The sequence below is a fragment of the Psammomys obesus genome, unplaced genomic scaffold (assembly GCF_907164565.1).
Source record: "Psammomys obesus unplaced genomic scaffold, mPsaObe1.curated_primary_1811, whole genome shotgun sequence".
NCBI lineage: Eukaryota > Metazoa > Chordata > Mammalia > Rodentia > Muridae > Psammomys > Psammomys obesus.
Window position 1 is genome coordinate 4,100,018 of NW_026588752.1, and position 16,160 is coordinate 4,116,177.

A 16,160-nucleotide genomic window follows, 5' to 3' on the forward strand; every position below is an offset into this window, starting at 1 on the left:
TGTGTGTGTGTGTGTGTGTGTGTGTGTGTGTGTGTGTGTGTGTGTGTTGCATGCATGTGTATGTGTGGAAGCCAAAGGTTGATGTCAGGAGTCTTCATCTGCTCTCCACCTTTCTTTTTTGAGACAGGGCCTCTCACTGAATGTGGAGCTGACCAGTTCAGCTATAGTGACCAGTCACTGAGCCCCAGGCATCCTCCTGTCTCCACCAAGCACATGTGGTACTGGCCTTTTGCATGGCTTCTGGGGATCCAAACTCAGGTCGTCATGCTTGTGCAATGCCATCTTACCCGCTGAGCTATCTCCCCAGCACCCTCGTGCTATTTTTAATCAATGGCTTTCCCTAGTGCCAGGGTGGGGGGACACAGTAGATGCCACCACAGCCATCTGTTGGTGCTATGCCCCAGCTTTCCTCCAGAAGGCTTGCCTTTTCCCCAGGCCCTGCTTGCCTGAGAGTATGTGTGTGACTGAGCAGGGCCAGTCAGGATCCTTCAGAAGGTTGTGTTAGGGTTATCTTCCTCTTAGACACTGGAAACCCACTGGGTAGGTGTGGAGCTACTGTCGGTGGCCTCTCAGCATGGAGAAGGTACGAAGCAAATGTGCAAAAAGATGTTGAATCAAGAGGCCTGGGTGTAGCTGAGAACCCTGCTGGGTCCAGCCAACTTGCACCAAGACCCCTTCAAGTTACCTCAAATAAAGGTACAAGGAATTCCCTGTTCAAAGGTTTTGGTTGGGGGTGGGGAGAGAGGAAAAGCGCCCCCCCCGACCCTAGTGCTCTCTGTTCTCTGTGTCTGAAGGGTAAATGTGCAAAGGCCTCCAGACAGCTTCTCCCCAAAGCACTTCTAGAGTTAAAGCTTTGGTTTGAGACTCAAACTTAGAAGCTCATGTAAAGATCACTGAGATGGGCCAGGAAGGTATGAAGCCCTGAGTTCAGCTCCGAGCACTTCATATAATAGGTACAGTGGCACACACCAGCAGCCCCAAAGTTTTAGAAGCAGAAGCAGAATGATCAGGAGTTCATGGTCATCCTTAGCCTTACATAGAATGCAAGGCCAGGACACAAAATCATTTCAAAAAACAAAAACAAAAAATGGGTCTCACATGTGGCTCAGTGGGAGTGATTGCCTAGCATGACCAACGCCTGGGTTTGAACCTCAGTGCTGCAAGAGCAGCAAATAATTAAAATAATTAACATTAATAATCATAATCAAAATAATAAAGACCATTGAGACATATCGCCACTTGCTCTTGGTGATTTGGAGACAGCTGGTTTTCAGTGTCTCTGGAGGAAACCCACACACACACACACACACACACACACACACACTCTGCTGAAGTCTTGTGTTCCATTGCTATTCCTGGAGAGTAGAACAGAAGAGAATTTCCATCAGTTGAAGAGTCTCCCTTCAAGGGACCCTTTCCTACTGCTCTGGATTTGGGGCTGGTGCCAGCAAAGGCCATGCTTGCTCACCTGGCTTCACGGCCCGATGTCAGCCCTCAGCTGGGGACTTGTAGAAAAGATCTCTACTCTAAATGAGGCTGACAGAGAAGAACAATGAGGACCTTCTGGGCCAGGCTGGAGCTGAGGCGGGGACAGAGCTTCAGTCAGGCCGAAACCCAGGGCAGTGGTGTAGGTGGGCACACTGGTTGGAAGGAGTGGAAACCAGGGTGGGCTAAGGAAAACCAGAAATCCTGATCTCTGTGTGCTGTGCCACTCTCTAAGGCAAAACACAAAACACCCAAGAAAGGCGGCAACTGGAGGAAAATCACCAAGCAGTGACCTCGCACCTTCTTCGGATCCTGGAAATGAAAAGAGGTAAGTCCTTGATCTCCAAGAAGACCCACTACTTTCCCATGGAGTGTCTGGGAAAGTCCTGTCAATCTTGGAGAACCCTGAGCTAGAGAAACTACAGGACAGAGACAACTGCCTCCACCTCCAGGGGACCCCAGAACCATGTTGAGATGCTGGACCCGACCACTCCTAAGCTAAGTTCTTCTGGACTGACTTGGAGTGTCTTGCCACTCAGAGAGAAGGGATTTTAGTTCTAAATATATGTATCTCATAAGGGTGCAGTGTGCTTTAGAAAGTAAAGACACCTCTGGAGGGAAACAAGAAGAGCTGGAGTCACCCCATCACTGTGTGGAACCAGGCAGAAGCCCTGGGCATCCCTGTGTTCCTCAACTCAGGGGCGGAAAGCGGAAGTGCAGTTCATGGTAGGTTGTTTCCTGAGGGAAGAAGAGCCCTGACTCTCCATCACAGCTCCTTGGACAGTGCTCAGTCACAAATGCTAAAATGCTCATCTACCCTGATACTCATTGACCACACACCCCAGTCATCCTTCAGCCTACCTTGCCCCTTCCAGATCACGTGATTGGCCCCAGAAACGGTCCAGTAATCCAGACTGGCCAACCAGTACACTGCATTCTATCCCCAAATCACAGTGATTGGTCCAGATTATTACGACCCTACTGGCAGTCAAGTGTCCTCTATTCTCCCTGCAACTGTGATTGGTTCAGAATAGACCCCAAGCCCCAGCAGGCTAAGGAGAGTTTCTAAAAAGTGGCCTGGAACTTCGGGAAGAGACATGCCCTTGGACCCTCTCCTGGGAGACAGGGGAGGGCACCGAACAATGATGATCCTGTGGTAGAAGAGGCTTCCCTGTGGAGGAAGCCAACCTAAGCAAAGCACAGCAAGTGGTGAGAGGGCGCCAGCCCTGGTCCCGTCCTAGACTCCAGATCCAGGAGACAGGAGGCGGAGCATCCGTGAGGTCTTGGCTTTAAAAAGAAAGTCAAAAGTAGAGGGCGTCTGTCCATGACGTGAGGCTCCCTCTGCACACAGGTAGAGAGGCGGATGCCTGCTGTGGGGTCCCCACACCCCAGCTGTGGCATCGTCGGCATCCATCATGGTGCCAGGTGTCTGGACCGGCTTCTTCCTCGTCCTCACACTGCCTGAGGCCAGAAGCACTTGGGCTGCCAGCAGGTCCCCAGCCGGCTATCTGGACACCATGGAGCCACTATGGGACTGGCCAGAGGAGGAAGAGGTGGTGGCGCTGAGCTGAGAGAAGCGGCTGGCACAGGATTCCAGGCTGGACATGGAGCCCCTGGGGAGGAAGCGTGCGTATGCCCTAAGTTATCGCCCTGGCAAAAGCTGTTAATATTGAAAATGAGGCCCCAGGGCACACTCCTCAAGGCTGCCAACCTCCACCAGGGGCTAACCGACGCAGAGGGAAAAGCCAGTGACACCATTCGAGCGAAGATGAGCTGCACCTGGTTAGTTCCCAAGGCCCAGCCCAGCTGTGAGGAGCTGGCTCACCGGCATGGAGCAGAAAACACACAGCCTGGGAGTGTCTCAGCTCCAGGCTCTTTTTCTCTGGTCAAAACTAAGTACGGTGGCAGCCTTCAAGCCCAGCACTCAAGAGATGGAAGAAGAAGAAGAGGTGGGAGCAGGGGGATTGTGAGTTCCAGGCCAGCCTGGGCTACTGGGATGCAGCTTCTGTCTGATTAACACTACTCCAGATGTCAGATCAGAGCTGGCCTGGAAGAACTTTCCAGTTTCCTTTGGTTTTCCTGAGATAGCTTCTTATTATGTAGCCCAGGCTGGCCTTAAAGTTGGGATCCTTTTGAGTGCTAGGGTTACAGGCCTGTGCCACCACATGAAGCTACATTCCTTCCTTACATGTAAAATGAAAGGAGTTGGGCCTAATTCCATTGGTAAAGTGCTCCCTGGCATGCATGAAACCCCAGGTTTGATCCCACTACCACAGAAAGCCAGGTGTGTGTGGTAGTGCACACATGTGACCCCAGCACTAGGGAGGTGCAGGCAAGAGTTCAAGATCTTCCTCAGCCACATAGTGAGTTTGAGGCCAACCTATGTTTCATGAGACCCTGACTCAAAATTAATGACTAATTAAAATGAAACGGGGGGAGGAGAAATTGAAGACCTTTGCCTTCACCACTCCAGGCTGCACCACCACATACAGGTGCCTACTGTGTGCCCAGTGAATGTCCCAGGAGATCTCAGGGAGGTGAAGCACCGTCTCCTCAGAGACAAGGTGAGTGGGAAGCTGGAAGAAGGGTCTTATAGTAGCAACCTATAGACAGTTATCTGTGAGGCACTGTTCTAGGATATTTCAGAGTAGGTGCAAACTCTGAGCAATTTTAGGACTGAAAGGGGGTCCAAGTGATAAGGGTCCCTTCTGCTCTCTCCTGGCCCAGTGCACTGAGAGCCTTGAAGAAGAGAGGGGAGACTGCAGCTACAAAGGGTGAAAGTTCAACATTTAAGGCTGAGCCTCTCTGTCCCTCCCTCTCTCCCTCACTCTCTCTCACTCTCTTTCCCTCTCTCTCCATCTGTCTCTCATTTTGTATGTTTGCTTCAAAATAGGGTTTCTTTGTGTAGCCCTGGCTGTTCTGGAAGTCTGTAGACCAGGCTGGCCTAGAACTCACAGAGATCCACCTGCCTCTGCCTTCCAAGTGCTGGGATTAAAGGCATACGCCACTGCCATCACCACCACCCAGCTTCTTTCTCAGGCAAAGAGACTCCTCTTTTTTCCTACAGAGGGCTATTGATGTCTAGCCCGGAAGAAGCTGAGCACAGGCCACTTTATAAACAATCAACCATCACAGTGCTGGGGGGAGGCCTCCCCTACCTAAAGTCTTCAGATGCCAGCACTTCACAGTAGTACAGCAACTTGCACTTGGGGCCTGGGCTGTGCAGAGCTGTCAGGACATCATCAACGCCTGGGAGACTGCAGGCCACACTCTCAGGGGGACTGTGAATCTGCCACTGGAGCAGGTAGATGCCAGGCCACTGAGTTACATGGGAACCCTGAAACACAGAACCCATAGTAAGACCAGGTCCTCCTGGGGAAGGATAGAGAGATGGGGTCCCCTGGAAACAAGACAGGGCGTTGAGCCGAGCCCCCCTGTAACCAGTCTCTTTCTATTTGGTCCTTCCCAACATCCCAGGAAATCCTCTACAAGTGCCTTCTAAAGTCTCTCTGTGGTGACTGCTGCGTCCCAGGGACCTGAGCTTCCTGCTTATTGTGATGGAGTGACACCAGGACCTGGGGGTGCAGGAGGGACGGGGGTCAGGGGCAGCTCTGAGGAAACACTGTAGAGGTATTCAGAGCTGGCTGTGACCTGAAAGAATCACTTGTTCTACAGAACCATCAGTGAGGCCCGTGAGGCTCATGGAGCCAGAGGACTCTCACTGTGTGTGCGTCTGTGTGAGCATGCTTTTTTGGTGGGTGGGTGTCTGTGTGTGCGTGTATATGCAGGTGTGCATTTATGTGTATATGTGTGTAAATGCATGTATGGACATGTGTATGTCTGGGAGTGTGTGTGTGTGTCTGAGTGAGTGTTTATGTGTATTTTGGTGTGTGTGTACATATATGTGCTTGTGTGCATTTATGTGTATATGTGTGAATGTGTTCGCACATGGGCATATGTACATATGTATGTCTCAGAGTGAGTGTTTGTGTGCATGTGTGTGCTTGTGTGTGTGTGCTTGCACGTGCAGGGATATAACAGTCCACCTGTAACACGTGAGAAAGGCAGCTCACACCCCAGTCATGGGTGCAGGAGACCTGGATTCCCAGCCCTACATTCAGAACTAAATAGTTGGGGTGTTCAGGAGAGTCTAAGGCCAGGGTCTTGGGGTGCTGGATCTGGCTGCTGGCCTCAGGGGGCCTCCTGATCCACTACTCATCCCAGCCCTGTGTGATCCCCTGCTTCTCCAGCTTCGTTCTGCCATCCCTTCCACCTGGAACATCAGCTCCCCTACCCTGCCCAGCCCAGCCACCCTCAAGGCCCTCGTCCGTGAGGAACTCAAATGTGGAAGTGGGACTGTGGGTCCCAAAACCCCACCCTCCATCTACCATGAGATGAAGACCTGGGCTGAACAGTGTCCCCCAAATCCATATCCACCCAGAACTGCAGAAGATGACCTTATTTGGACATTTCTCCCTGTTTTTCAGCAAAGGATTTAGGGTCAATCCTAAACACAACTACTGCTGTCCTTATAGGAGAGAGGGGAGGGGCTTTAAGGCACAAAACAGAGCCATATAAGCCATATAAGGCCAAGGTGAGGACCTTTCCACCAGAAAGGCAAGAAAGACTCCTCCCTGGAGCCTTTAGGAAGCTCTGCTGGTTCCTTGACTTTGGACCTGTTTGATTTAAATGGCACCATCTGTTCCCTCCCCCATGCACATGTATGTGCATTTGCATGTGTGTGTCATGAGGAAAACATGGCTCCCTGCCCCCATGAGTTCTGAGGATCAAACCCAGGTCCTTGTGTTTGCAAAGCAAGCACTCTACTGACTGAGCTATCACCCCAGCCTCGCTTAGGTTATTTAGACCCTTTAATGATTTCTTTTCCTCAAGGAGAAACTGAAGCTCAAAGCCCTCCCCCAGCCCTCCAACTGCCTCTTAGCTGGGTGCCTCACGCTCCCTCCATACAGTCTTCTCGAGCTGGGGAGACAGGGGAGCTCCTTTATGGTTGTTCTGCAGAGCCTGGGAGCACATCCTTGTCCGAAGCTGTCTGCAGAGGCCTGGTCTGTGAGGGAGGCTTGATACCCCATGCAAAATTAGTAACAAAAGCCCACACCTACACACCTGAATGCTCTGCCCTTCTCGGCAGATGAGGGGCGCCTCAACACGGCTGTAATGTACCCCCAGGACCCAGCCCTTATCAATCAACTGCCCACTGGCTCTAACACCAGGCTCCTGAGGACTGAGCTTGGGTGCCTGTTTCGCATGATACAGACTGAACACCACATCCCCTCGGAGGATGTCAAAGTCCCAGGTGATGACGGACTCCCCTTCTGGAATCTCCATGGCAACCTGCATAACAGAAGCAGAGGTGGGAGAGCCCCAGGGTCAGCACGTTCCTCCCTGGTCATTTATCAGTCTCCCTGTCATCAGGAGAAGCTACTAAGACTCCCCAACTATCCCCTCTCCCAGACCCGTCCTCTCTCTGCAAGGCCTGGTCACCTGCAGTGGACTGCAGGTGCCTGGGGCATGAGGGCACCTGGGGATTCTGCAACCATCAAATGCCCTGGAGCTTCTTGGATAGAGTTGAAAGTGAGTGACTAGAACCACCCTACACCCAAGCTGAAGGAACATGATACCACCCCACCCGTGCCCTCCCAGGTCAGGTGGCACCTCATGGGGGCTCCCTCGGAGCACGCTGGCTGGATGGTAGGTCTCACTCCACTGCCGTAGCTGGTCAGCCTGCTCCTGCTCCTCCTCGGTCAGGTACAGGGACTTGGGGACCAGTCCTCCTTCTGGAACATTACACTGAGGGAGGTTTCAAAGACTAAAAAGGTTGGCACGTCAGAGTGGCTGAGGCCCAGCTGGCCTCACATTGGGTGTCCTGTGAGCCCTAGTTTAGCATACTGACCCCTGTGTTGGGCAGTCACCCTCCGAAGCCCTCAGAACCAATAGCAGGGTAAGATACGCTTCTCGTACAATGAAAGTGGGATGGAGGCTTAGCCAGGCCAGGCTACATTCCCAAGATCACACACGAGAACGTGCAATCAGGGCACACAACCGTGGGTCAGGTGTCATGGTACGTGCCTATAATCCTGGCATTCAGGAGGTTTGGGAAGGGGGATCCTGAGTCCTCGGCCAGCCTGGACTAAACAAACAAAAACAAACGAACAGGGCCTGGTGAGATGGCTCAGTGGGTAAGGGTACTTGCCATCAAATCTGAAGATCTGAGTTCCATCCTCAGTGCCCACATGCTGAAGTGTGTTGGAGGGTATGCTCGCATGTGTATGTGTGCACGTGTGTACATGTGGGGTGTGTGTGTGTGTGTGTGTTTGTGTATGTATGTGTGTGTGTGTGTTTGTGTATGTATGTGTGTGTGTGTGTAGATCCCTGCACTCATAGCCCTTCTCATACTGTTTGGCTAGTTGTGGTTCCCTCTTCTGTGATACAATCAAAGTTGGGGCAGCATCTTTCCTTCCGTAGAAGATGCTGACCAGTGGAGGGCGTATCTAGTTCTACAGATGTCTCCAAGTGAAAGTTGCCCTGGTGGCCAAGTCTCAGGCCCCAAGCATCCACACACAACAGTTTTCCTTGTTTCGCTTTGAAAACAGAAGGGGGAGGGGAATAGCAGAGCCAGGTCCTTGCCCATTGTCCTTCAGGAAGTCCTAGAGAGAGCTGCTGCCCACAGGAGCAGAGTCCAGTCAAGCTGGGCAGAGTTCCTAAGGAAACCACTTTACCAACAAGCGGCTCAAGCCTGCTGCCTGGTGCCTGTCCTGCCGGGGGGAGGGGTGTACAGCGTAAGTACTCTTTTCTGGAAAATATCAACATTTACTTTTATGTGTATGGGTGTTTCTCCTGCATTTATGGTCATGTGCCAAATGCATGCAGTATTTATGGAAGCCAGAAGAGTGCACTGGATCCCCTGGGACTAGTCACAGCTGGTTGTGAGCCACCATGTAAGGGCTGGGAATCAAACCCAGGTCCTCTGGGAAAGTGCCCTTAGCTGCTGAACCAGCTCTTCAAGGTACTCTTAAATGCTCTGTCACCTCCAGCCCTCACTGTCTTTAAAAGAACCAAAGACTCCACCTCCAGATATTTCACCTCTCTGGGTAAACTTCTACAACTAGCCCAGCCCCCACTTAGAGCTAGTGGCTCCTCATGATGAGAATAAGCAGCCCTTTTCAGCAGCTTCCTGACCCTAGGGATCTGGACTCTCAGGCTCCTGCCCCACCCCCTTCCAGAATGCAGGACCAGCAGCAAGCCTTACCACACTCTCTCCTCCCAGGAAGTCAGGGATCACATCCTTGTCCAGGTAGTCCACCAGGCCACCAGGGCCCTGATAATTGCTGCCACTGTAGATGAGGAACTTCCGCCTGGTGTTCTCATTGATGAAGGGGCTGACCTGGAGGCAGGGGCAAGGCAGAGTCTGTATTTCCTCAATGGGATTTGTAGAGAGAGAATCGGTCACTTTGTTGGTTAGCCTTGCTTCATTTTATTTCTGGTTTGGTTGGTTTGTTTGTTTATGTATTTATTCATTGGCTTTGGCCTTTTTCTTTTTTTTTTTTTTTTTTTGAGAAGGTTTTCACTCTGTGGCTCAGGCCAGCATCAAACTCAGGCTCTTCCTCAGCCTCTTTCTTGAGTGCTGGGACTATAGGCACGCACCACCAGACCTAGCTCAGAACTGATTTTTTGTTTTGTTTTGTTTTGTTTTTCAAGACTGGGTTTCTCTGAATAGCTGTGGCTGTCCTGGAACTCACTCTGTAGACCAGGCTGGCCTCAAACTCACAGAGGTCCACCTGACTTTGCCCCCCCAGTGCTGGGATTACAGTCACGGTGGTACATTCCCACATTCTTAACACTCTTGACAATAGAAGCAGGAGGATTAGAAGTTCAAGGTTATTCTTGGGTGAGTAGTGAATCTGAGGCTAGCTGGGGTTAAATGAATGCCTACGACAAAAAAATAAAATAAAAGGAAAGGAAACATACCAAAACCACAAGAGTTGAGCTTGTGTGTGTGTTTATACAACTCCTTTAGAGCTGAACAAGATAGAAACCTTAAAGGACATCATATCAATTTAAAATATAGCCATTTTATGTCAAGAAATTACTATTAAATGAAAGAGACATCCTGATGATAAATATACTAATCGAGGCTTGCAATCACCAAGCAATCCCAGATGCTGAGCCCTGTCACTAGCCCTGACTTGATTTTTATTTTAAGACAGCCACACTATGTAGACCTGGCTGGCCTGGAACTCAGTATATAGGTCTGACAGGCCTAGAACTCACAGAAATCCTCCTGCCTCTGCCTGCTTCGTGCTGGGATTAACATGTAACCACCACATCTGGTTGACTTGACCTTCTTAAAGTGAAATGATTCAGGTTTAGCAACACGGCTCAGTCAGTAAAATGCTGTTGTGTAAGCATGAGGGGCTGAATTTGGATTCCCAGAAACACACATTCAAAGAAGAAGAAGACGGAAAAAAGCTGGGCTTGGTAGCACTCATTTGTAAAACCAGTGCTGGGGCATGGGGCAATAGGGGAGTCTCCTGGACTCCCTGCCCAGCTAACCTAGCCTAACAGACCACCTCAAAAAATAAGGTGGACCGTCAGGCCCAATGGCACACTCCTTTAATCCCAGCACTCAGGAAGGCAGAGTTCTGAGCCAGCCTGGTCTACAAAGTGAGTCCAGAACACAGTCAAGGCACAGAGAAGTCCTGTCTTAAAAAATTAAATAAATACATAAAGTTAGGTGGAGCGCTCCTGAGGAAGAACTTGGCCTCTGACCTCTGACTGCCACACAAATGTGCACATGCACCTGACACACATGTACACCCAGATGAATACCCACCCGTGGTATTCATAAAAAACCGTAAAACTAAGAAGTGCAAGACTCAAGGACTTTGGTACATTCATCATGTCATAAAACCCTGCCATAATCCAGTTACATTTCATCTCCTGGAAAGGAGACCCTGGCAACCTTGGATCTGCGTCATCTTCACCGATCTGTGCGCTCAGAATCAGTCAGGTCAAGATTCAGCCCTGTGCGGCCCCTCTCTGGGTCTTGCTCTCACCAGCGTCCACAGCACCGGGAAGACGCGGGGCGCACGCACGATGAGCAGCCTGCCCAGGGTCTCGGGGTAGTTGTCCTCCACCACCTCGATCATCCGAAGCAGGGCTTTCACCCCCGGCCGCCACAGGTGCCTCATGTTGAGGCCCTCCAGGTCCAGCAAGCAGGTCCAGGAGCTGTGACGACACAGGACCTTGGGCCCCACCTGCCTCTGCCACCTCCCATGATCCCCGGCGCCCTCCCAGGCACCGGTGACAGAGCAAAGGGCTCAGAAGGCAGGGGTGGGAGCAGGACACTTTGACAGTCCCTGTAGTCTCTCAGCCCCGGAAAGGAAAGGTGTCACAGCGGGGCTGAGGAGGAAGGCTGGCCTGAGGAAGCAAAGGGAGGAGCCTATGGAGTTGGGGGCGGAACCAGTCAGGAACGATTTAAATTAGCTCGGCCAGAGTCCAAAAACCAGGAAAGGGTTCCTGCCTCACCAGAGCATTATAAGAATTAGGGGACCACACACAACACTCAGCCAGCCCCCTGGCCACGAGCATCGCGGTAAGCGTTTAGCTAGCCTTTGGGTGTTTTGCCCCCAACTCAGGTTCTTGCCTGATGGGACGGCCGAATTGTCTCGTGTTTCCTTCGCATCTCTTCTGTCCTTCCTCGTTGACAGAAAGCACCTAGAAGGCAGACATGGTACTGACAACAGCTGACTATGCTGCTCCGCACGCGGGCTAACATCGCGGGCCCACACTCCGCCCCTGACTCACGTGCTGCAGCAGAGCCTCCTCGCCTACTGCCTTCATCAGGCCTTTGGTGTCCATTTGGCCCAGGCGCAGGATGTAGAGGGGACGGCCATCTTTGCAGGTGGGCGGAGCCCAGGAAAGAGAAGACATCTTTTAGGTGGCTGTTGCATAGGAGCCTAACTCCTAGCCAGTGCATGCTGTAATCCCAAAAGTCGGGGACGCATAGGCAAGGGGGATCTCTGTGAGTTCGAAGCCAGCCTGGTCTACAAAGTGAGTCCAGGACAGCCAAGGCTACACAGAGAAACCCTGTCTCGAAAAAACAGAAAGAAAGAAAGAAAGAAAGAAAGAAAGAAAGAAAGAAAGAAAGAAAGAAAGAAAGAAAGAAAGAAAGAAAGAAAGAAAACCTAACAGTCCCCTCCCGGGAGCAGAGGTCATGCTGGAGGGTCACCAAGGGATGGGTGGGCTTACTGTGTCTGCTTCTGAGACACCTAAAGTGGAAATCAGTAGTTCACTTATTTTTTTTCTAGGACTGGGGAGATTGGCATCAGTAAAGTACTTGCTATGTGAGTGTGAAGACTTGAGTCCAATGCCCAGATCCCATGTTTTTGTTTTTGTCTTTATCCCATGTTTTTTTAAAGCCAGGCAGAGCCATGAATAGCGGTGTCCGTGAGCAGTGGCGCACATCTTTAGTCCCAGCAAGAGGCAGGGACACGCGGCCCACTGTGAGTTTGAGGCCAGGTTGGTGGCATGTAGTTGTAGCCAGCACTGGGCAGTCAGGGACGGGAAGCTCCCTCGGGCTTCTGGCCATCCAGCTAGTCTCCTCTAGTCAGTGAGCTCCAGGGTCAGTGAGACACCCACCTCAAACAAGAAGGCTGTCTTCCTGTTGCCGTACTCACAGGTGCACTCAACACATTGTTAATTTACAATGTTTTTTCGGAAGATTATATGAGCCATGTCATGAAGAAATTGAGAGGGTGGACATCGGCCCTTGCTTTCCTCCAACCAGAGCACCAGAGGGACATGAAGGGTTGTCAACAGGGCAGTTATCTTTAAGGACTGCTAACATGGTCAGCTCCGGGAAGGTCATGTCAAGTGGGGGCAGAAGCTGAGAATGATACAGCCACAAACTCAGGGGCTATCAAAAGCTGGAAGAGGCGGTGCAGGGCTCTGCTGTAGAGCTTCCTGAGTCCGTTTTATTTGTTGTTTGTTTGTTGATGAGTGACAGGATCTGTAGCCCAGGCTGGCTTTGAATTTATTATATAGCTGAGATTAACCTCGAACTTCTGATCCTCTTGCCTCCACCTCCTATGTGTTGGGACTTCAGATGTGTACCACCAAGCCTAGATCTGTGCAGTGCTGAGGATCGGACCTAAGGCTTTGTGCAAGCTAGGCACTCTACCAACTGAACTACATCCCAAGTCCTGCTGCCTCCTGAATCTCAAACTTCCAACATCCAGGGCTGGCATCTTGTGGCTTTAGTATCTAGTTTGCTATGGCTACCTTAATAAATTCATACTGTACGGGAGAGACTATGATATGTGATAGCCCCCGGGGGCAGAAACATCCCCCCAAAACAAACAAACAAAAACAAAAACCTATATCTATTCCACCTTCTTCATAGCTGGGTAACACACCATCGGTATCTCCAGATGCCCCAGAGAGCTAAAAGGGAATCTGAAATTCCCTGGGGTGCATTGTTTAAGAGTGCCCTTGGCATTCACACATGGCTCAGGTGTGAGGCGCACCTACGTCCTGGTAGTGCCAGCCTCCGGCATAGAACTCCTGTAGGGGAGCTGGGGGCCTCCAGGTCTGCAGAAGGAGATCCACTTGGTGCTGCTTCCGCCAGCTCAGGGACTGGCACAGCATGTCCCGGGCCTTATCCAGGTGGAAATCTCGTGCTCGCAGGAAGCGCAGGATGTGCTCATCTTTGGGGATCTGAGAGACAGAGAAGAAAGAAGACCACAGAATGATACATCCAGATAAATGAACACATTCAGATAAAGTGGTAGAAATGAGCCTCTTCCCTCATCTGCAAAACAGCTGGGGAAAGTAGCCCAGAGCAAAGAGAGGCCAAAGGGAGGGCTGTGGTGAACAGCTGTGTGCTGTGGCTGCCTAGCATCTCTCCCTGTTTGTCCTAGAAATAGCATCTTTCCTTGGGGTAACTCCTCCTCTCCTCCCTTCTCCCTCCTCCCCTTTCTCCTGCTCATTTCTCAATATACCATTGGTGCAAAACCAGTCCTAGAACAAGTTGTCTTTTTGGGGGTTCTTCCTTTGAGTCAGACTCTACCCTAAGCATCTGATGTAGATCAGTGTTTGTGATCCACACTAGATTAACAATGTCCACATTTTACATTTGCAGAAATGGAAGCAGACATGTTATAGCATATACCAGCAGTGAGCAATGCTCTTGTCTGGCCTCCAGGCTGGAGAGGCAAAGGTAAGCAATTCTTGCTATGAAGTTCTGATTCAGTAGATGATAGAGTCCTTCTTAGTATTGAGCTATGTGGTGCACATCCATGTTACCAGAGCTAGAGCTTAAAGGCAAAAATCTATAGACAATCAACAATCACACTTATTATGTCATATGTCTCTTAGGAAAGGACAGTACCCACGGTCAAATGAGCATGATTCTTAATTGCACATGACTGTACATACATACATACATACACACACACACTCACACACAAGGACATATGTACATGCTAAGGGCCATTTTGCATTGTCATATCTGGATGGGGCAAGGTACTGGCATATCCTGATTGGAGGCTAGACATGTTACCAAGCATAACAGAATAAACACCTACTCTAAAGAATTTCCTGGCCCCAAACATCCCTAGCAGAAGGGTGGTGGCCTCAGTACGTGTAAAGGACAGACAGGATGAAAGTGATATAAATGGGGCAAAATCTAAGTTTGTAGTATTACTGATAGCACAACTGGCTTCTCTTCCTTCCCCACTGGCCTAGGCTGAAGCCTGTCCTCACGGTGCCCACGCCACACCCACCTTGCCTTTGTGGGTCTCCTGTAACCAGTGCCGGAGCTGCACCAGGCAACTCTGCTGCATGGGAGTGAGATGGCCCAGGCACCTCTCGATGTAGTCTGCTTCCAGCTTGTCCCCTTGAACAAGAAAAATAGGGATTTCAGGGTGGAGGAAGAGCGAGGCCATCCTCTGTCTCCCTCTGTTTACCTTTGTTCTGTTTTGTTGTTGTTGTTGTTGTTGTTTGTTTTTGTTTTGCTTTGCTTTGTCTTGAGACATGGCCTCATGTAACCCAGGCTAGATTCAAATGCACTACATAGCAGAGGCTATCCTTGACCTCCCATCTTCCTGCCTATACCTCCTGAGTGCTAGGCTGCAGGCATATGCTACCATATCTGGAGTCTTAGTTAGGGTTACTATTGCTGTGATGAAACACCATGACCAAAAGCAAGCTGGGGAGGAAAGGGTTTCTTTGGCTTAAACTTCCATATCACTGTTCATCTTTGAAAAAAGTCAGGATGGGATCTCAAACAGGGCAGGAACCCAGAGGCAAAAGCTGATGCCAGAGGTCATGGAGGAGTGCTGTTTACTGGCTCAGCCCAGGGGTGGCAGCACCGCCAACAGGCTGGGCCTTCCCCATCAGCCACTGATTGAGAGAATGACCAACAGCCAGATCTTACGGAGGCATTTTCTCAATTGAGGTTCCCTCCTTTTGGATGAATCAAGCTTGTATTAAGTTGACATAAAAATAGCCAGCACATCTGGTGACACGGGTCTCTATCACGTGGCCTACACTCTGTGTGGCCTTCTCTTCTTGCCAACTGTCTGAGCTCTGGAATGTGGTCCCTAGCCAAGATGTGGAAACAGCCACAAGGGCTCCAAACTCATTTTTCTAAATGGTTTTGAAAACATATTCTGGGCAAAGCTGGGCACTACCAGTGGGGGGGGCTTCTCTCCAGGTCTCGGCTGTGGAGATGACCCTCCCCTCTGCTGAGGTTCTGAAGATTGCTAACTCTCCAGCCTTTGTTTTTTCTCTTTGTTTTTGTTTTTTTAGCATTATATTGTGAACATTTTCTTTATTAATAAACCGACTGTATCCAGGCGTGGTGGTGCACACTTGGAAGGTAGAGGCAGGAGGATTAAAAGTTAGAGATCAGTCTGGGTTACATGAAAAAAATCTCAGAATAAATTTATCTCAAAAATAAATAAATAAAGCCAGGCATGGTCCCAGGTCTGCACTCTAGCAGTACAGGCAGGCTGATCTCTGTTCATTTGAGGCCAGCCTGGTCTACATATCAAGTTTTAGGTCAGCCAGAGTTGTATGGTAAGACCCTGTCTCAAACAAAGCAAAACAAAGAAAAACCAATAAAATAAAATAATGCTGTACACTGTAGAACAGGAAAACCATGTTTTCATTCCTTAAGTGCAAAGATGAACCACATTGTTTGTAATTAAAATACACACATGTGCTCACATATGCACACACACATGACACACGTGCACACCTGAAACAGGCATGGTGGTGCACAGCTGTGATCCCAGTACTGGGGAGAAGGCAGGGGAACAGGAGCTCACAGTCATCCTCGGCTCCACAGCAAATTCAAGGCCAGCCTGGGCTACTTGAGACCCTGCTCTAAAACAAACGAACAAAAAGCCTAGAGGATTGGTAAGGTGGCTCATTAGATAAAGGTATTTGCCACCAAACCTGATTACCTGATTCGAGCCTCAAAACCCACACAGTGGAAGGAGTGAATTGACTCCCACAGACTGTGTGCCAAGGATCCAGGTTTGGAAGCATTTAGTAGTCCCAAAACTCAGGAGGACCTCAAATTCAAGGCTAGAGTGGGCTTGAGAGAAATAGAGATAGAAATAGGTCCTATTTCTTTCTTTTTAAAAAAA

General features: G+C 50.2%; 1 protein-coding gene across 2 annotated transcripts in view; it reads right to left on the reverse strand.

Annotated features, from left to right (window-relative positions):
• Positions 1 to 2,989: 2,989 nt before the first annotated feature.
• Positions 2,990 to 16,160, reverse strand: part of Sec14l5 (SEC14 like lipid binding 5) — a 37,887-nt gene continuing 24,716 nt past the window's right edge. For both annotated transcript variants that reach the window (XM_055604732.1, XM_055604731.1), the window contains exons 6-15: positions 14,289 to 14,401; positions 13,032 to 13,221; positions 11,311 to 11,399; positions 11,150 to 11,220; positions 10,560 to 10,731; positions 8,753 to 8,887; positions 7,159 to 7,293; positions 6,610 to 6,837; positions 4,644 to 4,822; positions 2,990 to 3,098 (exon numbers count right to left, since the gene is read on the reverse strand). In XM_055604732.1, coding sequence (XP_055460707.1) covers positions 2,990 to 3,098; positions 4,644 to 4,822; positions 6,610 to 6,837; positions 7,159 to 7,293; positions 8,753 to 8,887; positions 10,560 to 10,731; positions 11,150 to 11,220; positions 11,311 to 11,399; positions 13,032 to 13,221; positions 14,289 to 14,401 — 1,421 coding nt within the window. The remainder of the gene's footprint in view (positions 3,099 to 4,643; positions 4,823 to 6,609; positions 6,838 to 7,158; positions 7,294 to 8,752; positions 8,888 to 10,559; positions 10,732 to 11,149; positions 11,221 to 11,310; positions 11,400 to 13,031; positions 13,222 to 14,288; positions 14,402 to 16,160) is intronic.